The sequence below is a fragment of the Polypterus senegalus genome, chromosome 6 (genome assembly GCF_016835505.1).
Source record: "Polypterus senegalus isolate Bchr_013 chromosome 6, ASM1683550v1, whole genome shotgun sequence".
Classification (NCBI taxonomy): domain Eukaryota; kingdom Metazoa; phylum Chordata; class Cladistia; order Polypteriformes; family Polypteridae; genus Polypterus; species Polypterus senegalus.
The window spans coordinates 62,808,409-62,836,188 of record NC_053159.1 but is presented as its reverse complement, the minus strand read 5'-3'; the positions used below and the strand labels follow the sequence as shown (position 1 = coordinate 62,836,188).

The 27,780-nt window shown below is 38.7% G+C and overlaps 1 protein-coding gene across 2 annotated transcripts in view; it reads left to right on the top strand.

The window, feature by feature from the left end:
- Positions 1 to 27,780, top strand: part of LOC120531077 (probable G-protein coupled receptor 153) — a 100,270-nt gene that overhangs the window by 25,904 nt on the left and 46,586 nt on the right. Inside the window, exons 2-3 of one of the 2 annotated variants that reach the window (XM_039756117.1) lie at positions 20,054 to 20,580; positions 24,181 to 24,610. In XM_039756117.1, coding sequence (XP_039612051.1) covers positions 20,225 to 20,580; positions 24,181 to 24,610 — 786 coding nt within the window. In that variant the 5' untranslated portion in view covers positions 20,054 to 20,224. Of the gene's footprint in view, positions 1 to 20,050; positions 20,581 to 24,180; positions 24,611 to 27,780 lie in introns of both variants that reach the window. The other variant, XM_039756116.1, reaches the window with a different exon arrangement.

The window sequence follows — 27,780 nt, the reverse complement described above, 5'->3', positions numbered from 1 at the left end:
AAGCAAATACATACAATGGTTGAATTGGTCTTCCTTGCTTGCCTATATGTCATTTTTTTATTATGTATATTACAAAATATTGGCCTGTGCTATAATGATAACAAAAAAATCATGTTTCTTCAAGCTGCAAGTACCCCAAGGTGAAGTTTCTCACACATTTCTGGTTTGGTTCTTTCCCATTCTACAACCTTTTGAGCTATGCCTTTCAAACTCATTAGATAATTACTACAGGATTATATTTAGTTAATTAATACAGGATTATATTTAAAATGTGTAAAATAAAAAGCCCATATAATATTCAGCTTTGATGTTCTCCTTAAGTGTCAGGTGTACTTTGTGTTTCACTGCTTATGTGAATTAACTATTGATTCACTTAATCTCTGCAATCAATGTGAGTATCACATGTTACATTCACTATACATGCTAGTGAAAAATCTTGGAATTTTTTTTGCATTTATGACCAAGCATTTGCAATAGTTTGATGGTGCTTCTTTCTTCATTCCCTTTATTCTTCTTTACATGTATCATCCTAAATTGTAAATGCAATATGATATGAGAAGATAATGTTAGGTCAATCATACAACCTGCAGGCTAGATATAGCCCATCAAAGAAACTCTCCCAGCCTGTAAGCAGTATCAAAGCCCTGTGTCAGTTGCGGTAGCATGAGGAGGACAAAAACATAAAAAAAAAAAAAAAAAATAGCTCCTGCTGGGGTTCCAAGTCCAAAAGACCACCCATCTCCCAGTGGGCAATCTACTCAACATAAATGTCCTCATTGTTTGCAGACTTGGCCCCAGAGAATTCACCACAGTAGGTCTCGTAGATAGACAATTGGCTGCACAATGCCTCAATCACGCAGGCTAAGTTCAGATTTTCTTGATCTGTTCATGCTGTGCTAGGCAGCCTACTATTCATTAAGGATGTCTATTTTGTCCACATACTGGAGCCCAAAGAACGAAATTCTTGTGCAAAGAACTTTAACCAGAAAAAAATGGTTCTTTGTCAAGCAGCAGTTCAACGAGGAACCACACAAACCTGTGAAGTGCCATTAAAGACCCAAGATTTTTAAGAGTGTACTTGATTATTTGTTTGCTGTCAAAAAATGCTGCTAATATCCAGCTATTAAAGTAGTAAAAAAAAATCTTTCTATAATGAGTGGAGAATGTTAATAAAACCTTATTCAGTTAATGAAGCCTTATCCAAGTCCAAAACTTGGGGGTAGTCAGAGTCCTGGTTTAAAATCCTAGTCACTCTCTTTGTGACATTAGCATGCTCTCCCTTTGTCTGTGTGGCTTTTACTCCAGGTATCCTACGTTTCCTTCTGCAACCTAAGGACACATGTGTTGGGTTAAATGGCCACTCTTAATTGTCTCTGTGGGGGTGAGTGTGTAAATGTGCCCTGTAAAACACTTGCACCCGATGTGGGTCCTCTTCAATATTATTCTATAAGGGAGTTTGGAAAATACAGTGGTACCTTGGGGTTTCTTCCTGTGTTCCACTTGTACAGGACAATTTAATTGCTTACACTAGGTTATTCCAGTATGGGTGAGTGTGTGCGTTTACATGACCGGACTGGCACTTTCACCCAGGGTTGTTTTCTGACTTATGTACAGTTCTTTTAAAATAGAGTTATGTTTTAAAGCAACCTGTTGAAACAATAATTTTATTAAGCATAATAGAGACAAATCTTTCTTGGAGTAAAATTTCAGAGAATAGGTATCTGTTACATAGGTAACATGACTCTTTTTTAACTAACCAAAGCACTAACCGTAAATTGAATTATAAAGTCATCAGTAGATTCTAAGAGATTAGTTTCAATTTATTTAATTGCAAATGTTTTTATTAACTGGACTTGATTTTCAGATGCTGTCTAGAGGATACAAATTTGTTATAGCAGCAGTATCTTGAACATGTGTTTAGCAACTGGTGCTATTGCCATAATCAACATGCTGATGCTCCCCAAAAAACACATTTAAAATGAAGAACAGCAAACAAAATTATGCCAAATTGACATCACAAATGCAATAAAAGCATACTTACAGAATGTCTTAAAATAAACCAGAAACAGAATTCTAATGCATTACCAGCTCCACACAACTTGATAATTGGATTAAGTGAGTCTGAAAAAGATAGGTTGATAAAAAAATAAATGGATACATGAATGAAATCTCCTGTCCATTAATGTTACTCAGCCACTAGGGTCACTCAGTGTGTTTGTCAGGCAGCTAGTTAGATTGTCACCAAAAGGAAGCATGAAAATATGCAAATGACATCTAAATTTATATGATTCATGAACAAAGAAAGTTTAAAATAGCCCATCCTAAGAAAACCAAACATTAACTAATTATAGTTAATTATAAAAATAATGACAATAGTCTGTAAAAGTCCAAAGTAATTAGTGCAATAAAAGGGATCCAACACAATGCTTAGAAAATGTTGGATTATTAGACTAAAGTGACATGATGCTCTTATAGATGGTTGTTTGAAATTTCATTTATAGTACAATACACAGAAACTAAAAGAAATTTTATATAAACAGTTAATGTTATTTTAAAACTGTTGTTTAATAATGTAATAGGACGTCCCACCCTCTCTTTTGGTTTGTTAGCTGAGTTTAGCCCATTCAATCTTAACAGTTTTGGCAAATTTTCACATGACATAGTTAAAATGAAGCATTACAGTACACAGGGTTAAGCTTACCTTTGAAAGGGGCAGCACGGAATTAATAAATATTATTCTAAATTAGGGCTGGGCAATACAACCAAGATTTAGGTTATGTTCTATTCATTTGGACAGCATACATTTTCAGAGTATGTATTGTGTTAGGGATTTATTTTTTTTTGGAGCTGACAGTGTTCATTCAACAGTGCTGTGTAGTATGTATATAGCTACTAAAGTATGATTGCCCTTTCTATTAAAATCATGTATCAGGCATATATATACATTCTTGTCCGAATGGCTGAAGCTTAAGCCATCTCCTTTTATCCCATTTGTTTTTAAGTCCATTCCCATAACATAGGTTTCATGATTTATTTCTCACACATCTGACCTCATTTGGTGGTCATGGACCGAAGTGACAGGAGTAAGCCAGACCACAAAACTGATGAAGTTAGTGTAGAGGACAGTACATGTGATGATATTATCTGTAAAAAGATTCATGGATATTTTGTATGAAGATGTTTCAGCTCCAAGGCTTAATTAATTGATTACGATGGACTTAATGCTTGTGCGTGCATTAGAACGAGGCTGTAAATTGACAGATGTATCACAATACCAAAAAATATACTTTTAAATTCTGTATAACCTAGAGATTTGTGTGTGTGTTTGTGTGTAATAGAGAAATAGTGAGGAGGCTAATATTACCAATACCATAATTTTTATATGTTACAGCATATAATTAATATGTGCTTGTGTGTTTGTGTTCTGCTGTTAGAGAAAAATATTGAAGTGACAAATCAAAGCATTCTGGCATAGTCCTGACTACTAGATGAAACTTATACCATAGTATTTTAGAGAAAATAAAATATCAATATGTATTGTATATCATCACGTTCTAAAAATATCGACATGTAGTTTTTAAGCCATATCACCCTCCCTATAAAAGCACAAAAAAGATAAAAAAATTTTTTGTACAACACATGTACTCTTTTGTCTGAATTCCGTTAGTTTAATTTTTGCCAATTGCCTGTTTGCTAGAGATGTTTTAACAAACAAGCCATCTTTATTTTTGCCACCTTTATTTTATATATTGCCGTTTCCGTAGTAATCATTATCCCAAGGCAACTTACAAGATCAGGATTAGATATTTCCATTAAAACACTTTGACATGAACAGACCATTTGCTAATCCTAGTCACCTGATTTCTCCAAAATAAAGATTTGAAAGTCTCTAAAGTCCAGCTCTCTAACACACTGCTTGGTCATTTATCCCATTTCTCCGTGGTTCTCGGTGAGAAGTAAAACTTTCTAACACTTTCCATCTTTATCAGTTATTCTTGAATAACTCACTTTAAAGTAACACCCAGGATCCACTGCATTAATCCATTTCATAATTTAAAAAACTAGTGATGTCACTTCTTGCTTTCCTGTTTGCATAAATAACTTAAATACATTACATTTGTTTATTATTGCAACACAAGCCGGAATAAAACGTATTCAGAATGATACAGAAATAGGAGCAAAACCAGCAGCCTTCATTTAAGTACACCATGCTGTCTGCCTGCCACCACTGAACTGGCATCATAGAGCATACAAGTCAATGAGGAGCTGCCTGAATGTGGGAAGACAAACAAAGTGACCTGAGGTCACCTGGGGGTTTGAATCACCTCAATCCTTAATTGAATTGGTAGCAGAAAGTCAACTAATGGCTCTTACACCAAAGTGTGAGTTCTGCGCTATACACACTGTGCATATGCAAAAGCAACTTTGATTTATTAAAGTGCTGTGTGTGTAGAAGGTGGTTAATTAGGACCCAGGAGCATTTAGCTTGTCCTTGTCACATATTACCTGCTGCTATTTAAGGAGTATAGCTATCAGGAGTCCAAGAATGATTCCTGCAAGTCTTCCTTTTCCTGGGCCATTTGCAAACAACAAATTGGATGACATACAGTAAATCTAGAGCAAACTGTCAGGGATCCATGTAGGTAAACTGGAGCACCAACTATCACAGAATATGCTTACTCAAACAGACTGATTTAAACTATTAAGCCTATTCTCTGTGTCTTTGGATTGTGAGAAAAATCTGAGTTACTTGCAGCAAAACCATGTGGAGATGAAGAAAACAGGCAATGACAGCGAGCAGGTGGAGATTTGAACCCAGGACTCTGGACTGTGTCTGATGGCAAAGTGAAAAATATGCCAGTCAGTTACATTGACATATATGACACACTTTAGATTGACAGAATTTGGGTTGATGCTATAATGGGACATTGGTGAGCCAAATAGTGAAAGACATAAAAAAGGAACATCTATTTATTTAGTTTATGGGCAATGCTATGAGCAAAGCAGGGTCACTTTGAGTCCATCAAAAGGCATACTGTACCAATTCACTCACTCACTGGGCCACTTTAGAGTTGCTGTTTAACTGAACTACTAAATCTTTAGGCTTAGAAGAACGCTTGGAGTAGCTGGAAAAAAACTCACAGACATTGGGAGAACATGCAAACCTCTCATTGACGGTCAGCTTTACAAATTGGAAGTCTGGCTTCACACAAAAGTAAGAAACTAGCAGTGCAGAGTTCAGATTACTTTATTTCTTTATAGAGCATTTACAAGCTTAGGGCTCTGTTGTCTGCATGTTCACCTACGACTGAGCAATATATTGAATTTTCAACTGTTTTTGATATTTAAGATAAATGAATATACAAAAGCACACATCATGATGTTTTGCACTTGATTTTCCACAGCTTCTTCTGAATGTTAAATAAAATCCACAAAATCTTCAGCTGTCTTTAAAGCATGATAATGCAGACTCTGCCCATGCTTCCTAGTGATGACAAGCTAAAGAAAAAATGGAACAAGGATCAGAAGAGGAAAAGTATAGAATGGTAGGGTTAGCTCTGCTGTTTGCAAATGATTTGGTTTTACCCTGCAGTACAACATCTAAGGATAAAACACATTACCGCATATGAAAAGCCCACCCATGCATGTTCTGCACCTGATACGTGCCTTTTGCCTCTCTGGCGAAACAGGTGTCTACTAAGCCAAAGTTCCATAAAATGTTTACTGTTCCATTGCTTACTGTATGAGTGAACAAGCAGCAGATGGAAGGAGATAACAACTGCAGTGATTCACCATATTGCAAAACACACGTACTCCTACTTAAGATGTATCCTAAAAATACTCATTCTTTGTCAGTGGCCAGATAACTGCATAAACCACTAATTCACATCACACTAGAAGTGACATGTCTACATAGCTTAAACCCTTTCACGCTGTCACCACTCTTCACTGAAACTCTGCAACCAGGAATGAAAACAGAAGCCTTCTGTATCAGTTATAGGGTAAGCCTCGTTACTGGTCATTTTTAGCAGGTGAATTGACCTTTCTACAACCCCAATTCCAATGAAGTTGGGATGTTGTGTAAAACGTAAATAAAAACAGAATACTGTACAATGATTTGCAAATCCTTTTCAACCTAAATTCAATTGAATACACTACAAAGACAAGATATCAAATGTTCAAACTGATAAACTTAATTGTTGTTTTGCAAATCTTCACTCATTTTGAATTTGATGCCTGCAACATGTTCCAAAAAAGCTGGGACAGGGGCATGTTTACCACTGTGTTATATCACCTTTCCTTTTAACAACACTCAATAAGCGTTTGGGAACTGAGGACACTAATTGTTGAAGCTGTGTAGGTGGAATTCTTTCCCATTCTTGCTTGATGTACAACTTCAGTAGCTCAACAGTCCGGGGTCTCCGTTGTCGTATTTTGCGCTTCATAATGCACCACACATTTTCAATGGGAGACAGGTCTGGACTGCAGGCAGGCCAGTCTAGTACTCGCACTCTCTTACTACGAAGCCACACTGTTGTAACACATGCAGAATGTGGCTTTGAATTTGTCCTGCTGAAATAAGCGGGGACGTCCCTGAAAAAGATGTCGCTTGGATGGCAGCATATGTTGCTCCAAAACCTGTATGTACCTTTCAGCATTAATGGTGCCTTCACAGATGTGCAAGTTACCCATGCCATGGGCACTAACACACCACCATACCTTCACAGATGCTTGCTTTTGAACTTTGCACTGATAACATTCCGGTTGGTCCTTTTCCTCTTTGGCCCAGAGGACACAACGTCCAGGATTTCCAGAAACAATTTGAAATGTGGACTCATCAGACCCCAGCACACTTTTCCACTTTGTGTCAGTCCATCTCAGATGAGCTCGGGCAAAGAGAAGCCGGCAGCGTTTCTGGGTGTTGTTGATATATGGCTTTCGCTTTGCATGGTAGAGTTTTAACTTGCACTTGTAGATGTAGCGACGAACTGTGTTAACTGACAATGGTTTTCTGAAGTATTCCTGAGCCCACGTGGTAATATCCTTCACAGAATGATGTTGTTTTTTAATGCAGTGCCGCCTGAGGGATCGAAGGTCATGGGCATCCAGTGTTGGTATCCGGCCTTGCCACTTATGAGCAGAGATTTCTCCAGATTCTCTGAATCTTTTAATGATATTATGGACAGTAGATGATGAAATCCCTAGATTCCTTGCAACTGTATGTTGAGAAACGTTGTTCTTAAACCGCTGGACTATTTGCTCACGCAGTTGTTCACAAAGTGGTGAACCTCGCCCCATCCTTGCTTGTGAACGACTGAGCCTTTTGGGGATGCTCCTTTTTTACCCAATCATGACAAACACCTGTTTCCAGTTAACCTGTTCACCTGTCGAATGTTCAAAACTGGTGTTTTTTGAACATTCCTCAACTTTCACAGTCTTTTGCTGCCTCTGTCCCAGCTTTTTTGGAACGTGTTGCAGGCATCAAATTCAAAATGAGTGAAGATTTGCAAAACAACAATAAAGTTCATCAGTTTGAACATTAGATATCTTGTCTTCGTAGTGTATTCAGTTGAATATAGGTTGAAAAGGATTTGCAAATCATTGTATTCTGTTTTTATTTACGTTTTACACAATGTCCCAACTTCATTGGAATTGGGGTTGTAATTAAAATAATGGATATTCAATGTATAGTGCATTAATAAATGAATTGTCTTGGTAATCTTTGAATGTGTTAATTATTGCAAGATGTCAAGTGTACAGTCATATTAAGTAGTGAACAGAGGTTAGTAATAGAATAATAAAGTATTGTAGCATTGGTGTAGAGTGCTGCAATGGATGGATTCTCTGTTCTTTACATGGCTCTTTTAGGTGGCTCAACTTCCTTAAAAGGATGACTCTCCTTTGACGCACTAGTTGGAAAAGTGCCCCTGCCACTGGTGATGTAATGCCGGGTCAAACTTGGGTGACTCATTCCTAACTGATATAACTTGTCAGCACCCATTATATAGCCATCCCGCTGAAGTCGCTGTCCCTAGCGACTACTTTCCCATTCTTTGCAACGCTGCACAAACTCGTTGAAACAGCAGCGTGATCTCTCATGCTTCAGTTGTGTAGCTGGTGACGAGGGCACATCAGCATGGATTGTGAGTGCTGTGTTGTCAAATGGCACTCCTGGGATGTTGAGTGCTATGCTGTCATGTGGTGCAGCAGAAGTGTTCAAGGCTGATCAGTTATAAGCTAGCAGGCAAACCTCCTTGTGTGGAGATGCAGATGTACTGGCCTCTTGGCTGTTTTCCTTCACTAAACAGTGTTCCAAGTCTAGATCTTAGCTTTGAGACTCTCTCTCCGCCGCTTCACAATGCCTTTATGATCTGCCTTGTCCTTTGCCTGCATATTCTAACCACTAAGGGGCACCACTGAGCCTCAAACCACAGACACAGCAATACTTAACACAATTCCAGATTCAAATAAGTGATTTTATTTGCCACAATTCCTTCCACAAATAATTAACAGAAAAATCAGCAATTCACAAATCTTCTTTTCTCCTCCAAAGGAGCATTGCCCACTCCCACCCGAGTCTGACTCACTTTAAGTGAGACAGTGGGCTTTCTTTTAAACCAGCTTTAAACTGCTTCCTGTCGTCTGGAGAATTTATGGGTTATATGGAAACCAGGAAAGTCCTGGGTTCAAAAAGACCCTGACAGGGCTGCGTTTCTGGATTCCAACTCCCATGCCACCCAGCGGGTGTCTTAAGCTGGTCCAGCCTTGAGGAACACTGCCACCTGTCATGTGGGGGAATGAACTGCTTCCGGTGAGCCCGTTCACCTGCTTCTCCCATTATAGCATCCTGGGAGGGCATGAATCCTTCCATTATCCCAGTCAGAATGCCTGTTCTTCTTGTCTGGCACCTACAGCATTAATACTACCAGCCCTGCTTTTCACAACTCACTTGGGGTCAGTGGCAACTCAATCTACTGCATCTTTCCTGAGCTCTGTGAGTCCGAGGCTACATCGGTGTCTGCTCACCCGGGCTAATGGACCTTAGCAGATGGAAAAGCAATTGTGGTTCTACAGAGGTGGGAGTCTCTCAGCTGTCTTCCCCATGTACTACTGCTGCAAACAGCACTCCAGATTATGGATTTGAGCATCAAGACTTTCCAGCAACTCCTCTGAAGAGCCAAGCAGGTCCATTTTAGGTTTCTTGGTTCTACTATGTTGAACTGTAGGGTTTCTCAAGTGCAGTGCCGCTAGTGTATCTGAAGCTGATTTTCCCCAATTTGCACATGAGCTTGATGTTAGCATGTTGTTCGAACTGTGAAATTGCACGAAATGACTATGCACACATCTAACTCAAACAATAATTAAAACAATACTACATGGCAAAACCAATCCAGACCTGTTGTAACTGGTCTACAGACGTGTTGCGCTCCCCTCCACAACAATGTGTGCGTAATCTGATCTTTCACTCTCCCACTATATCACAATTCCGGGAACTTTTTGACTGCCCCTTGCAGAACAGTCAAACAGAGAGAAAGAGAGCAGTGTTTACTGACCAGCAGACACAGATGCCAGCAATACAGGAAACTTGTTGAACTTAATACGTTTGATGGAAGCTCAAAAATAAATAGAAGAGATATAAAGCAAAACACTTGTGTTATTTGAGATGTTTCTTTGAGGCACAGCTATTTATAAATGTGTTCATTGTTGACTTTGTATAGAAAATATTTATATACCTGTCTATATAGCACAGATCTTTAACCATTAAGGAATTCTGAGAACTTATCAAGAAATATTGAATATTGTATTTTATGCAATATCAATTCAAGCCCATATCACCCAGTCCGAAATTCAACATTTCTCTGTGTAGATTTTTGTCTAGGTATTCTGCACCTTACATTAAATTGCGACTCTAAAATGACACTTTATGAGTAACTGAGGGTGTGTACATGAGGTTTTTTTCCTCAAAGGACTGGTTCTTAATCCAGGTTTTCTTCCCATGTTAAGTCTGATGATGCTACGATATCTAGTAGCTTTTTGTGAAATGAGCTAAAAATGGATTATATCATTAAAATAGAATACAATATGCAACAGCTGTAGCAACTTGCAGAAACATTTTTAAATAAAAAAAAACCTAACTGTGCATAGATAGAAATCTACATATTGTGAAATGACTGGACAGACACAAGGAGAGGTTTAGGGGCAGCCGCCCATACACTTCAATTAGGCTGCCAGAATTGAATGGTTGGTTCCATAGAACAGGTCTCAACAGACTTCAGTCCATCAATAGAATGATCATGATAGGCAAAGATGGTGATTAAAAGCCGGGCAGTGGAAGTGATGTCTATGCGGCACGAACCGGAAATGTCATCCAGCCTGGAACTGGAAGTGACATCATCAGGGCAGGGCCGGGAAGTGATGTCATTGGACTTGGAACCAGAAAGTGATGTCATTGGACCCTGAACTGGAAGTGAAGTCCTCGAGTCCAGGGGAAGTTTACCGCGGTTGGTCTGCCGATGAAAAAGAGGGAGAATTAGTGTACCCTGCTGTCTCCCATGCACACTTGTGTGACAATCTATCTATCTATCTATCTATCTATCTATCTATCTATCTATCTATCTATCTATCTATCTATCTATCAAACCACCAAATACATAATAACCTTCACATATCCCTACTCCTCCTTTGCCAGCTGGCCATCCAGCTGCCTCCCTAGGCATTCCCCTTTCTCAATGATTTGTTCAGAATATGACAAAAGTCTGTCCCTGGCTTTGTTACTGCTTATGTCACTTCCATTGTAAGGTCCCTTTTCCAAGGTCAGGAGGGAAACAATGCTTACCATGTTTCTGTGTCTGAAGGGTGAATCCAGCATTTCTGTTTTGGATGCCACAATCCAAATCCACAGCAACACTCTTCTGTCATGTGTACTTCTTTTCTATTATAGACAGTAATTGTATTGTGTTATCATTTTATTCCTTTTAAAATCAGCTGAGCGGTTATAAGGCACTAACCACAGGAATTAGAGTGAAGCCATTGAACAACATTGTTCTGAATGAATCTGAACTCTTCAACAAAATGCTTTCAGTTTTGTCTGCGTAGCCCAACTTAACATGTGTGTGCATGATGTGGTCTGTTTGTCGATTACTCTGAATTCATGTATATGGATAAATGTCACCCCTTGCACGATAAAATGCATAAGCATTGACATGATTTTGAATAGATCTCTTGCCCTTTCCTGTGTAACTGCTTATAGTCAGAAATGTCAAACTTTGCATGAAAAACCATAGCCATAAAATCTCCTTGTAGGTACATTGTCTGGCAGCTCAGGGCCACTTTTATATAGGGCACACAAGTATACAAACACTGAAATACTCACATTTGTTTCCGAATATTTCTATGTCGTACCTGCTCAGGCACACTACTTGGTGGTCCTTTATCAAAACTTTATCAAATCTGTGGCTTGGGTGGTGATCGATGGTATGTTCTGCACAGCATCAGCTATCTTATTAATTAACCCAATTTATTGTTTCTGACATGCCAAGCATCAGCCAGTCCCAGATGGGATGTCAGGCCATCACACAGAGTGCTCCTCACTTGACTATGACAAAGTACAACAGCACAGTCATATACTGCAAAACATACAAGCTCCACATAGATAATGAAGAGGCTAGGATTTGAACCCAGGTCCTTATAGCTGTGAGGTAGCAGGACAAATGTAATGTGCCACCCCTATTCTGTTAACTGCTCTGTATTGTACAATATACTTTCTTTAGCAGTACTTCATTATTATCATTATGGTAATAATAATCATTTTGATTTGAGGGCAGTGAGTCCTGACACACTAGGCTACTGATTCAAAATTAATGTAATGTGTTGTTCTTTGATGCTGCTTAGAGATTTATTTTTAATTTGTGTGGGCGTCTCTGCAAAAAATACTAAATCCATGTGGGACAAGAGAATGAAAAAAGGCTTCAACATTTGTTTACTTTTTTTTTGCTTCACCATTTGTAGAGATTAGGTGCTGCATTAGCGGCTTGTCAGAAGACAGTGCAAAGAGCAAAAAAAAAAACAGAGCCTTGTATTTATTTTACAGGTCTGTAATAATGACACCATTTATGAAGTGAATTTACATAAAATAAGCAGTTGCTGAGTTGTGTTTTATGTAGCTAATGAATCGTATAGTGTGTGCCCTAATTACATAATTGCACTGTAATAATCAGTAGCTCTGTTTTTTTTTTTGAAAGGGGGAGGAACATCTGCCAAAAGAAAAAAAAATGGTCAATAAAACAAATGAACTCTCTGCTAATGGATTTTCCTAATCGTGCTGTTGGCTTCTTTCCAGTGGCTAAAATGTTTTGCATGAAGAATTCCGGGGGATGCAGCATCCCCCTGGTTCCCCTAGGGTATACTAAGGTCATCCTCCATCTAGGGATTTCTAGATGCCCAAGCATTGTGTTTCCATATTGCAAATGTGGGCACAGTTGTCACAGATCTGCCTGTTGATATGATGGATGAAAAGGGTATCGGGGACATCAGTAGGCAGAAATGGTCTGACGCTTGCTTACCTCTAAAAGTGACGAAAGTGACTTAAACAGAGATCCTGCTTACCCAAGAACCCTAAAACCAGCATTCTTCATTATTCTGCATTTTGTAAAGTGCTTTATGCCTCATAGCTTCAGAGACCAAGCCTTGATTCCCAGAACCTAAATTCTCCTCTTGTCAGTTATGGGTACTTTCTATGTTCTCCAATTTCCTCTCATATCCCAAAAACGTATAGGATGCTTTGATTGGCACACTGTGAAATGATCGGAACTACATGAGTGTGTGAGTGTGCCCAGCAGACAGTAGACTGTCACTGGTAAGATATCACTCAGGGCCTCAGCTCTGTTTGTTTCACGTTCTCACGTATCCACTAACTTGTGGTCTTTGAGTCAGAAAGCAACATCTTATAAAGTTCAGCTAAATGAGACTTACTGCAACTGGATGTTTGACTTCTGTAATTGTGAAGGTATCGTATTTTGTACAGCAGGAAACTCCCTCACTCTACTCTGACTTTCATCCTGTCCAGGGTCTGTTGCTATCTCAGATCCATTGTAGCTGTTATATGTTCCTACTCCAAATGACTCTGTAAATGTAAAAGGTAGGTTAAAAATGGAGGCATTTTCATATTACTCTCAGCTTTATAAAATAATTGATGATGGATGATGAATCCTGTACTCCCCACCTGCGAGTGTTTAGGCCATATTGTTTGTAGAACCGTGAAAGCAAGAGTGTTCTGGCACCTCCTGGATAAAGCCTCAGTTGTGGTAATGGTGTGTGTGTGCATTTGATGAACTTAGAGAGACATGACCTGCATTTTATTTTACATCAAGCACAGCAATGCTGCAATGTTGTTATTAGTTACTGGAATGTTGGCAGTGAGATGTTTATTATGAGAGTCGCAGGCATTGAAGACACAGAGGTTTATTGAGGTCTAGAGGGTGAATATGGACTGTCATGCTTTTATATTTTATTCATCTTTGTACTTAATAGCTAACTTGACTAATGCTCAGTCCAACTGCTTTCTCTCCTCACATCCTGCACCATAACTTCTCTCTGTCACCATCTGCCTACTTGATGTCTGTCACAACCAGCAGGCATTTAAAAGGAAAATAAATTAAATGCATTTTCTGGTGGCACAAAAATGAATTGTATGAAATTTAAACAGTGAGAAGTAGGCTTCAACAGCAGGTGAGGCTGAAAACCTAAGGGATTCATGCAGTAACCTGAAAAGGAAGTTAAAAGGCAGCCCTGCGTAGATTGTAGAAGAGCTGGCTTTACCTTCTGTACTCTGTGCAGCCAATTTGAGTGCCTGCCAGTGTTAACTAACTCCTAACAGGTGTAGCCAGTACAGTTCTAAAAATGGGGACAACACAAAAAAAACTAAAACTAAAATAGGTGACAGCACTAAAACAAAGGGGAGCATAAGAGCAAAAAAAGCCATCTGGAGAACAGCACAAGCTCATAAAAACCTAAAAATGACAGAGATGCCCTTTTGAAAAAAAAACAGAAGATCTAAAATTCTTGCTGTAGCTCAGGCCTGCTTTTAAAGTGAAAGAAAATGGTTACTAGGTCCACATGATATCATACACCAGCAGTGGGATCATGTCGACCATGTCATGTTGTTGTTATTATGTAGCAGCAGTCTTGTATCCCAGACATAGATTGTACCAAGCTAGCCAGGCTTTATAACATGAAGAATATAGAAAATATATGACAAAAATCTCAAAACCTTGCTGATGGGCAGTTAATTGCCCATCAATCTTTGCAGTGTCCATACGAATTCTACTCTTTGAGAAATTAGTTCTTTTTACTCCATGGAGATCTGTCCACCCTTCCATTTTGTTAGCTGCTTCTTTCAATACATTGTCACTGGGGGCTACATCCTATCTGAACATCATAAAACTTTAGGCAGGATTCATCTCTGAATGTGATACAGGTCCATCATCACATATGCACACACACATACGTCAAGTAAGTTTAGATTCTAGTCAAACTTGTAGCGGTCTGAAAAAGACCCAGCTAAGATTCATACCGCCTGTTGACGGTGATTTTTTTTTTTTGGGTAAGACTCAGCCTTAGCTCAACTCCCTCACAGTCCCTCACAGAGTCAAAGAAGCAAACAACAACAAAACAGAAATTGACAAATGTATTAAGTAACAATGAATAAAATATAACTACAGAAACTAAACAATCCCACCCCAGTTCCCTTTCCAGTGAATACACAATAAACATATACTCAGAAACAACAAACAACTAGTAAAAACTACACACGATGAAGTCCATAACAAAGTCCTTAGGGAACGACAACCAATGTAGTGAAATGATGGAGATTAAATAATCCAGAGATCAGCTCGCTGTAAGTAAATGTAAAGAACAGTCCTACCAATATATCCTAATGATGAAGAGTGATGGGATCGGGAGGACTTCTTCTCCAAAGATCGACGAACAATCCAATTCAGTCCTCACGCAGCAGGCAGATACCAGGCAGTCCATGCACACGAACAGCAGATAATCCAGAACAAGATCAATAAATAAATGAATAGTCAATAAATAAATAAAGGCAAGGAACAGGAAGACAGAACAGACAGGTAACTCCAGACACAACACAGCCTCCTCTCTCTGTATAACTGGCCCCCTTTTAAAACTCATGCTGGCCTTCTTGTGCCCAGCAGCCCCTGCTGGGAGATTAAGTTTTTACTCTCCGGTAACACTGTTATAGACTACTACAGACATTTTTTGGGTATGGCCATTTTGACTAGATTTAATAAGCCTTCAGTCCCTCCTGGTAGTCATGTAGCCCATGTTATTTGTAGAACCAGTAAAGTAGGAGTTGTGTGTTCAAGTGCTGATTTGTCTTGCGAAACTCCACCCTAGTAATGGTATATACTGTATTTTGTATGCATGCATTAGGTGAATTTATTCTTTTTTTTATTTGCCAATGCTGTATGTGTCCTCTAGGTGAACTTATTCATCTTCTGCATTTTATTTTAAAATAAACATATGACAAGGGTTGATATTCTGAACCATCTCTGGATGGGATTCAAGTCCATGAAAAGGCACTCACTAATAACAGGCCAGTGTAGCTACCAGTTAATCTAGCAAAGGTGTTTGAGATTTGGAATGCTGTGAAAAATATGCAAGTTCAACATAGGCAGCAATAAGGCCAGGGTTCAAACCCATATCCCCAGAGATTTGGGTCAGTAGCACTGAATACAGCACCAATGTAGAGGTCACTCCATGACCCTTTAACTATATGCTCATACATTATCTCCCTATTTGCAAAATATTTTTCATAAGGTGTGAGCCCTGTAGCGTTTTATCACTTTTGAAGGAGAAACTTGAGCAGTTTAATTATTTTGGACACATTTTTTACAAATCTCATGTTTTAAAGAAAACCTGTCATTCAACACCAAGACCATTCACAGCCTGCCAGCTTCCTGACAGACCGGGATGACTCAGAGTGAAGCTGATATGCAAGCATATCAAAGCCTCCCTTATGTAACTGCTGTCAGATGCATTCTGAGGCGATTTTTCCTGCTGTAGTCTAGGCACCTTAACTTCCCTTCCACCTCTTCTAGTTTATTTATTGCCAGCAGACACAGCACTTTTTAGGATGCTTGGGGAAACACCAAGAATTATACAGTTCTCCCAAAAGGTTGGCTTTCCTCAGTCTGTGTCTTTAACTGTAGGTTCATCTCCTCTAAGTTGCCTTGAACTCTCAATTGCACATTGTCATTTGGATTGCCTTCATCAGAACAGGGCTGTCTTAACAACATTATAGGCACCCGGGCAAAGCAGTGCACTGGGGCCCCTACCTACACAACCACTCAGTAAGTCACAACATACAAAGATTAGCATGGGGCCCCTGTGCTCGAGGAGCCCTCGGGCAACTGCCCAACGTGCCTATGTGTTAAGACGGCGCTGCATCAGAATGCTTAATCAGAAGTGACTTTATCTTTACCAATTTTAGCTGAAAATCTTGTCTAGCTTGTAACTTTGAACATACTCTCACATCTATCACATGCAACTGGTGTTTATCATTATACTGACATAGAATGATTTGAATGGTCTATTTGCACAGTAGCAAACCTGCCTCGAGTGTGAGCTTCAGTCAGGTTTAGCTTTTGGGATCACTTCACTTGAGTCTGAATAGCTTCCTAATACAAGACACTTTATTTGGAATTTATGATATGGTCCTTCATTAGAATTAGCTTAGATTTTTACATTTCAGTATCTTCAACAGAATGGGTTCATCCTCATGTACAGTACGTTAAAGGTGATTATCAGCAGTGAGGCTGATATCCAAGTAAATCAAAACCTCCCTTATGTAAGTTTTAGAAGGCAATTTTCCTATTGCAGTTTAGATGCCTTAACTCCTTCTGACCCTATCCTAGTTGGTTTATTAATATTGCACTGTTGCTGTTCCTTTTTGTCACGTTTAAAAATACCCAATCTGTATCTCCAATGATTTTCAAAACTGTCATCTCTTTATGTGAGATGCTTATGTGAATGGATGTTTATAGGCACATATTGTGTGATCCACTCATTTGTTTGTGGGAGTTTGGCTAAAAGACCAACACATGCAGAGTTGTGACCTGTGTAATTTAGGCTTCACCTCCTCACTCAAGGGACTGGGGTTCTCCTTCACATTTCACAGATCAAATATATTTTTTCTTAGTCTTTCAGCATATTTGACTTTGTTCAACTGAGACACTAAACACCAATGTGGGAGAAGGCATTGCTAGTTTTGGCAAAATTTAGGCCTTTAATAACATTATGTGGGGAAATAGCATTACTCTCAATATTTTGTTTTTCTGCAGAAATCAAGGAATGGTAGTGTAAAGGCATATGCTGAAATAGTTTGGCTTTATGCCTCGATTAAGGCATTTAATGACAGTTTATACAAGATCGGTCATACACCTCATATTTTTATTTTGCCTTAGTGCAGCGATTACCTTATCATATAATACCATGTAGGCAGTTCCCTTCTGATATTTTGACTTTGTGCCATAATAACAACATTTTCTAATGGTATTGAGGATGTATTTTAAATATTTGGGTTCTGGTTTTGTCGATTGCTTTAATAATGGTAAGGGGAGTGGGTCCCTCTCAGTTATTTTGATGGCAGACTTTTGATATTCTGGTTTTATTCAAGTACATTCTTGCTGAGCGATCTTCTCTGCTGCATTTAGGTGTGGCTATGACTTCGCCCATTGCACCTGGTCTAAATCTCATACCACCGGCTGGTACTGCCTTATAATCTTGTGTATTGATATGAATCCCCAGAATCCCCTCTCTACAAAATGTTTATGAAGATTTTACAGGTGAAATTCCTGTCTATCTTTATCAGTCTTCTATTCTGGAATATCAGTTGTCAGGACCTGAAGTAGAGACAACTGTGACTACACTGATGTTAATTATACTAATAAAGGTTATTTAAATAATATATAATGTATGTATTATATTATGTGTGTAATATATAATGTTTGCATTTATATAATATGTAATGTATATACACTATATGGACAAAAGTCTTAGGATGCCTGACCATTACACTAATAGGGACTTTAATGACAATGCATTCAGATGCATAGACTTTAATGGGGAGTTGGTCCCCACCTTTGCAGCTGTAACAGTTTGCACTGTTTTTTGGAAGGCTTTCCACAAGAGTGTTTCTTTGGGAATTTGTTCCCATTTGTTCTGTAGAGCATTTATGAGGTCAGGCACTGATGTTGGACGAGAAGGTCTGACTCGCAATCTCCATTCCAGTTCAATGGGTTGAGGTCAGGGCTCTGTGCTTGCCAATTAAGTTCTTCTACACTGAACTCATCCAACCATGTCTTTATGGACCTTGCTTTGTTCACAGGTGCGCAGTCATGCTGGTTTAGAAAAGGGCCTTCCCCAAACTGTTTCCACAAAGTTGGAAGCATAGCATTGTCCAAAATGTCTTGGTATGCTGAAGCAATAAGATTGCCCTTCACTGAAAGGAAGGGGTCTAGCCCCAACCCCGAAAAACAGTCCCACACCATTACACCTCCTCCACCAAACTTCACAGTTGGCACAATGCAGTCAGGCAGGTAATGTTCTCCAGGCATCTGCCAAACCCAGAGTTGCCCATCTGGCCGCCAAACAAAGAAGCATGATTCGTCACTCCATTGAACATGTTTCCACTGCTCCATAGTCTAGTGGCAGTGTGCTTTGCACCACTCCATTTAACGCTTGGCATTTGACTTGGTGATGTGAAGCTTGCATGCAACTGCTCAGCCATGGAAACCCATTCCATGAGGATCCCATTGCACAGTTAATGTTAGTGGAAGTTTGGAACACTGCAGCTATGGAATCAGAAGAGCACTGCTCTGTGACTTTACGTGGTCTTCCACTTTGTGGCTGAGTTGCTGCTGTTGCTAAATGCTTCCACTCTCCAATAATAACACTTTCAGTTGACTGTGGAATATCTAGCAGGGATAAAATTTCACAAACCGTCTTATTGGAAAGGTGGCATCCTATCATGGTACCACACATGAAGTAAGCACTGAGCTCTACAGAATGACCCATTTTGTTTCACAGATGTTTGGAAATGGAGACTGCATGGCTAGGTACTTGATTTTATACACCTGTTGCAATGGGTCTGATTGAAACACCAGAATTCAATAATTAAAAGATGTGTCCCAATACTTTTGTACTTATAGAATATAAATATACAGTAAATCCTCACAGTCCATTGATTAATTTATCAACTTTTATAAAATTGTAGCCCATTTTTCAAGACCATCAGTCTAATCGAGCTTATTTGCAGATAAGGTCCTCCCCACAAGTCAAGTGATGTGGAAACAACAGATATCAGAGAGTTGAATTCACGGCCACACACAGAAGAAGAATAAAATTCAAAAAGCCTGTTGCGCATGAGGAACATGTGAGATTGAGCGAGAACAGGCCTGTGATACCCTTACATGTTGGAGCTGCATATGCAGTACACTAAAAGGGTCAATATGCGTCTTCCTGGCACCGCAAACAGTTGTTTGTTATAAACAAGGAATTCCCAGTAAAGGCTGATCATGAGCTTGAACTGCTTAAGTTCCTGCCGTTAGTACTACCAACTGGATGGTTTAGTGAGGTCCTGGATGAATCCTGTTGCTGTTACATGTGGCTCTGGTAGAACACCTAGAAGACGTTCAAACTTAACAATAGAGAAAGTAAACATTGTAATAACACTTCCACAGTTGAAATGATAGAAGAATCATGACCAAACCTCAAGGGGCAACAGAAGAGGGCTGGAACCTAACCCAATTTGTCCCATAGGATCAGTGCTTCTCTATTTTCATATAATATGTACGGTCTTTCTTATCCCCTGTGGACGACAAGAATTGACTGCATGTGTTTGTGTGTGTGTGTGTATATATATAATATATCTCTATATTAAATATTCTGTGTTAGTTATGAAAATAATTGCAAAGAATTTCTCTTTCTGTCAATCAATTAATGGCTGACCAGTACGTTTTCTTTTCTTTAGCAGTAAGCACAGGATGCAGTAGTAAGCTGCAATGACAGTGAGCACCACCTTCTGGTTCCTGGAACAATACCTTCATCTGTACTAGGATGCTTGCTCTGGACCAGACCCACCCAATTGTTTCTCCTTTTGCACGGCTCACTGCCCACCAGCCCAATCGCGCCTTCAGGCTCCACCATGAATGATGAGCAGATCCTCAACAGCAACGCACTGGCCTGGCTGGTCTGCTCAGGCGTCTCGATCCTGGCCAATACCTGGGGGATACTGAGTGTGAGCGCCAAACAAAAGAAATGGAAGCCCTTGGAATTCCTAATTTGCACATTGGCTGGCACACATATCCTGAACATGGGCATTCCCATCACAATGTATTCCGTCATCCAACTACGACGGCAGCACTCAGACTATGAGTGGAACGAGGGTCTCTGCAAGGTGTTTGTATCCACCTTTTACACTTTGACACTTGTCACATGCTTCTCTGTTACTTCTCTGTCCTATCATCGCATGTGGATGGTCCGTTGGCCTGTCAATTACAGGTGAGAATCTCACTACTTTTGATATTATCTTTTGAAAGTTGTTTATTTTTATTATGGTATACATGTTTTTCTTAACCTTTTTCATTATTTTTGGAGAACCTATGTTTTTATTTGTTTCATTTCCTGTGTCAGCTTTTAAGGTGTTATTAATTTTTTAACATTATTTTATTTATTTATTAATGCAGTTCCAGCAGGAGAATCTCATGATTGTGCCATTGCATTTATGACATGAATTCCAGTATAAATTTATCTGCCTTTTGCAGTGTTCATTTACTGTTTTGATTTTCCGATGTGATGTTTATGATGTCGAACCTTTAATATGATATTAATTTGCTGCACAACCTGCATGAAAAGGAATGAAATATTTACCTTATTTTTTATGCAAGTAAAAAACAAAGGAAGCACATTGGCTGAGATCACATTGCTCACAATACAAAATTACCACAAACACCACTGGTGATCTACGGTGTGTTGGCGCCCTGCCCAGGGTTTTGTTCCTGCCTTGCACCCTGTGTTGGCTGGGATTGACTCCAGCAGACCCCCGTGACCCCGTGTTAGGATATAGCGGGTTGGAAAATGACTGACTGACCCCTAGTGATTATTTATTTCCCTCTATTATAAAAAAATTCTTGGTAAGAGAGACGAGACGTGATTTTCTCAGAGAAACATTTTTAAGTCCCGCAAGACGAGATTTTGTGCCAAGAGATTTAACCATGCCCGGGACCGGAAATAAAAGACAAAGAGTAGATGAAAAAGCAGAATGTCATAAAGAATTCAAAAACGTTTGTGTGATACACATGAAGTTGTCAGATATCAAAGTCGCCGTGAAAAGGCAAGTCGTAGCCCACCATCTGAGTGTCATATGAATGCTTATTAGAGTACAGAGAAAAGAAAAAAAAATAGGCACACAGTGGGAAAAAAGCTCGAAATGTTAACTTTAATCTCAAAATTTCCACTTTAATCACAGTTTATTTTATCATTAAAGTAGAACATCATAAACTTCATTTAAAATTGTTTAATTTACTAGTTTCTCAAATCCCATTGTAACTAAAGTAGCAGTGTGTGAATCACTACGTGCTTCTTAAACAGGCTTTCTCTTCCTCCAACAGTACACAGAATCCATTACATTCATGATATTACAGTTCTATGAATAATTTAAATACTGAGATGTATACTTTGTATCATTTTCATGGTGATAGGATTTAAAGCATGTATTAAACATGGGAACACGGTGGTGCAGTGATAGTGACGAACTGGTGTCCCATTCAGAGATTGTTCCTGCCTTACGCAAGATGCTTGCTGTGCTGTGCGCGACCTTCAATGAAATAATTTATTGCAGCAGTACTATCTATTTCAAACATACTAAACCCCAATTCCCCAATATTATAACTGTATCACAAGTTTACAGTGAGGTAATTGTACTTATAAGTACAAACAGTTCTACAAGGAGCACTTGATTGACTGAGTGATTGTGTTTATAGTTCTTGGGATGAAAGTACAGGAAAGGCTCTGAAGCATTTGCCATATGGGAGCAGTTCAAATAGGCAGCATGGCTGAGGCAGCGTGCGCTAGATGCTGTATACCGATAATTCTCTTTCTGATCAGCTGCTGTAGAGCTGTGATTCTACAATCAGATACAATGATATAAATACTCCGAGTGGTGCAGTGAGAATAATATGGAAAAAGATGATCCTCTGTGGCAACCCCTAACGGAAGCAGCTGAAAGAAGAAGAAGAAGAAGATGAAGGTGCAGTGAGAATAACAATAATAAAGCAGCTATGGTATTTGGAATAGTTTGGCCATTCCATGGACCATTATATTGTTACAGGTTAATTACAATCAGATGCCTTAAACTAATAAACAATATGTGATTGTTTTCAGTCTATATGATAAAGCCACGTCAGGGATGTGGATCTAAAAAAGAAAGGGAAACTACACTGGAACAAAAGCACTGCTTCGACACTGGGTGCTGCCATTTTGCAAAACTGAGCAGAGAACTTGCGTACACCAGGGTTTGAGCTAGTGTGAAAATGTACGTGGTTTTACTCCAAGTTTAGGTTTTATACATCAGGATTTGAGCTTGGAAATGGGCATACGCAACATTTTTGTGCATATGCACCATTTATTCATGAGGCCCCAGCTTAGAGTTAATGGAAGTATGAAACTTCGAAAGTCTCAAAAAAATGAAATTATTACTCTGTGAAATAATGGAACAGCGAAAAGAGATTGAATATATTGTTTGGATTTAAACTTTAAGTCGGAGACTTGTAGATCGTTTAATTCTTGTTGCCATCAGGGAAAAGTAGTTTTTCTTTCCAATGAAGAGGTGTATCCAAGAGAATTAAAAGATTTGTTTGGTGAAAGTGAAATCCCACGAGAGAACATTTCAAGCCCTGCAAGACAAGAGCTTATGCAAAGAGATTTGGAAAAGTGCTGCCCACATAGCCACGCACACGGTTCAATTATTTCTCATTTGTTTGAATGCTATTGTCAGACACATTTCTTGCAGAGAGAAATAAACGATATTCACTCATGGGCAGGTATATGTTGCACTGTCACAATGTTATTCCAAACATGGAATCAAAATTCAATGCAATATTGACGAAAAGGTAAAAGCGAAAAGAGATTGAATATATGGACATAGGTGATATGACAGAAGTATGCAGATATTGTTTGGCTTTAAACTTTAAGTCTGAGACCTATAGATCATCTAATTCTTGTTGCCATCAGGGAAAAGTAGTGTTTCTTCCCAATGAAGTGGCCTATCCGCAAGAATTAAAAGTTTTGTTCTTTGGTGAAAGTGAAATCTACATACGCCAGCCGCAGAGACGCGAAGTTGCTGGTGCGTAACGCAGGCGGGGGGTTTGGAGAGCGACGCGAGCAGGGGGTGAAGCTCCCTAGTAATTTATATATTTGATTGAGTTGTGAAGTCTGCATTACTTCACATCTGAGTGAATTCAGGTAACAGAATTATTTTCAGATTTTCTCACTGGTCACTGGGAGTAGCATTCTCGTGAAAAGTGAAGCTTATATTTCCCATAGCAGGTGAGCGCAGCATCTGACAGCTGTCCGATGCAGTCCCCTACATCATTCCCGCTCATTTTTCACTGGATTAATCCACATATTATTGTAATGGATGGGTGAATAATCTACATCAATCTCCTGTTATTTTCAATTTGCAATCATTCACCCTTCATCCATCTGTTATTCACCCCATTGATCACATCCCATCCCATCTTTTCTGTGTTCCCTGTTATAAGTCTCATTATGCCTCTTTTTATTTTATTTATTTATTTATTTTTTATTTTGCTTTTTGTGATTAAGTAGAAAATGCAGATTTCACTTGGCCAAAGTTGTCTTTCTATAATAATGTATAAATAATACAATATGGGTTACAATATGTTCTAAGGGAAGTGTGGTCATTTTCTCACTAAGAGCTGCCAAGAACAGAAAAACACAATGAATTACTTGAAGTATAGCCAGATTGTCTTGGAACTACTACAAATTTCCTGTCTTTGTAATTTTATGCTTTAGAATGAAGTATGAGACAGTGAACTCCTAACTGTTCTTTTGTCCTTTTTTGCTCCTCTCCTCCTCTAGGTTAAGTAATACAAAGAAGCAAGCAGTTCACACAGTGATGGGCATATGGATGGTCTCTTTCATTTTGTCTACACTACCAGCTGTGGGATGGCATGACACCACAGAGCGCTTTTACGCTCGGGACTGCCGTTTCATTGTCACTGAGATAGGCCTGGGCTTTGGAGTGTGCTTCTTGCTCCTGATTAGTGGGAGTGTCATCATGGGAGTAGTTTGCATTGGCATTGCCCTTTTTCAGACTTTTTCAATCCAGACTGGACACAATATTGACAAGAATAAGTTTAATGTCCCAACAATAGTTGTGGAGGATGCTCAGGGCAAGCGAAGATCATCCATTGACGGTTCAGAACCCATCAAGACGTCTCTCCAAATAACTTATTTAATCAGTGGAATAGTTTTTATCTATGATTTTTTAACTGGATTCCCAATTTTGGTAAGTATATCTTTTGTAATCTTGTATTACCATAAAGATCTTTCAGCGTGGAGTGTTTTCTATTAAATGGTAATATTATGTGTTTTTCTGGTAGGATTTTCCATTATCTGACTGAGGATGATGAGGTTAGGAGCATACACTGATAAGTGAAAGGAAGGTTTTGTCTGCTTGAGATTTAATATCTGACTAGGAAGAGAATGTAAAAGTCCAGAGGACGTTCTTGAATTATGGCACTCCTAAGATTTATGATATCACATTGGTAAATGGCTGTCTTTTAATGGTTTAGGTTGTTTCATACAAATAAGGCCCTCATCTGTACTTTCAAAGTAAAACTAGTTGAGTAAATCATATATTAGAGCAAGAGGAGATTTTCATCTCCTCATCTTGAAGTCAATGGGAAGGTCCTTCTTGGGCCACCAGAGTAGCTTCCAGTGTTATTTTGTAAATTATGACCTTTTTGTTTTTTTATTCCAGATGCAAAACATGTTGAGTCTTCATTTTAAGACTCAAAATCATACGATTAAGGTCTCTTCTATTAACATTTTCAATCTAAATCATGTGTGCCCTAATTTTGAAATGTTTATGTTAATAGATAAGGATGAGAGCTTCACATGGGACACTAACAGGCTGATCTAAGGACCATTTCTTTATTTGAATTATGGGAGCAGGAGATAGAGTCCAAACCTTGATATGTATTAATGATATGATATGATATAATGATATATTTTCAGCATTAATGATTTACATTTAATAAGAATCTTTTTATATGTTTTAAAAGTATGCTTCTGTGCCTTAATGTTCTAAGACTTCATTATCCATACTCTCCTGATACTGAGAAGTGAAGATACAGCAGAGAACATTTCAGAATCATTCTGTATCTGCCAGTGGCACATGAAAAACTCCTCTGTTGAGTAAGACAGCTGGTACAGTGTTGGGGGAGAGATATTGGGACCTACCCTTGTCTCTATGAATTATTATTTCATTTTAAAAGCAAATAGTGTTCTATTTTTTCTCAAGTTAGCTTGATTTGCGTAAAATTTAGGGCATGCTTTGTCAATTCTCTCAAACTTCACAGTAACTCTGCCCCACTTAATGTGAATTAATGGCATTGCTAAGAAATGTATTTATATCCAGATTGGATTTCACTATCAGGTTATCTCAGTAGCAAGCAAATCATATCCAATTCAGTATCTTCCAGGAGTTTAAAACCCCATATACCCTGTATTGTATAAAATGTCTGCATAGCAAAATGTGATGGTTTCATCTCATCCATCTGCAGGAGACGAATTTTAGTGTCACGTGTTTACCTTTTGTTTTTTCCCTTTCTCTGTGTTGCAGGGATGTAAGGAGCTTATCTACCAGCATACAAACACGCACTCAGATTCACACCAGGCCCATTTACAACCACGCTTTAAACATATACTTTTGGGTTGTTGGAGAAAAGCACAGTACTCAGAGGAAAGATATGAAAACATGGGGTAGCATCATGACTTCACCCAGGACGTAACTGTGAATCAGACCATAATTTCTAGAGCTGTGAGATGATACCACTAACTACAGCACCACTCACTGCAACTTTATTCATAATTGAATCCCCTTTTCACAATTCAGGTTATGGGGGAACTGGAGCTGCATCAGGTACACAACCAGACCCTTTCACACCAGAATATTTCAGAGCCAAACATTGCGCTAATATGCACATCTTTAGGATTAGCGTTTATCAGTTAAATTTGACAAAGCATTTTTTCAGTGAATATACTGTGTTCATTGATGACCTTGTTTGACGAATATTATCCTATACATTTTCCCTGCAGCTGACTTAGACAAACATCTTTTTCCAAGAAGACCAGTGTGATATCACAGAGTTATAGTAGCCATACACAGACATTTCGTGCATGCTTAATATAATATTGCTGCTCGAGCTGCTATGTACATGTCCACCCGCATGTGTCTGAAAGCACAAAACAAAAAAACTTGCAATATTTTCATTTGAGGGGTACATTAGATGACCAAAAGAAGAATATTAGAACATTAGGACATTAGAACAGTCTAGATGAGAACAGGCCATTCAGCCCTTCAAAGATTGCTGTTCCTGTCCACTTAATTCGTCTAAAATAACATCAAGTCTAGTTTTGAAAGTCCCTAAAGTCCTACTATCTACCACACTACTTGCTAGCTTATTTCATGTGTTTACGGTTCTCTGTGTACAGAAAAACTTTGTGCATATTATAAATACTGCAATCAGATATATAACACTGATCCCTGCGACCAGCTTAGTCTGGTGCACAACAGACACACCACATGGCTTATTATGTGTGCATAATTAGCCATGTGCTGTCCTTAGAGTCTAAAAAACAGCCTTAAAAGAGAAATTCAACTCCCTCTCCTCAAGTTATAATGATACCATGTGAAATAAAAAATGAGAACATTAGAACAATCTAGATGAGAACAGGCCATTCAGCAACTGCTTGGCAGGGCTATCCACCTAATTCTTCCAAAGTAACATCAATAACATCATAATAATAATAATAACAACAACAACAAAATATGTGCTGCTATTTACAAAGCATTTCTATCTTTTTAATGGAATAAAAAAGTGCAAAGTATATGTACAGATAGAAAAAGATGTTCCAGCTGTGCCCAAGAGCTCCAACTTCAAACAATGGAACAAGCCAGTCTCCCGCTGCTGCTTTCTGGCATGACCATTGTGTGCCCCAAGATTGGAAACCTGTGAGCACAATGACATATAATGTTTATTTATTTAACCTATAGCTAGCTTGTGGCTATTTGTTGTATTTTGTTTGTGGTTAATCATTTCTTATGCATTTTTTGCTGTTTGAGGCATGGTGACGTAGTGGTTAGCCCTGCTCCCTAACAGCTCAGATAACATTTCTGGCCAATATAATCAGACCAGCACAGTTGACAGGTGCTTCTCTATTCCTCTGGGACACTTTAAAGACTCTTTTAATATTATACTCCATTCAAAACTGGTTCAAAACTAGTTGCTTTTTTTGTAATCACTACAATTTGAGTTTATTTTCCACACATATCATGAAAAAATCTAATACAAATTTGAGGGGATTAGAAAAGTAACAATGTATTGTTTCCTCCCACATCCTGAAAGACGTGATGGTTAGGTTGACTGGTGATTCCAAATTGTCCTTCTGTGA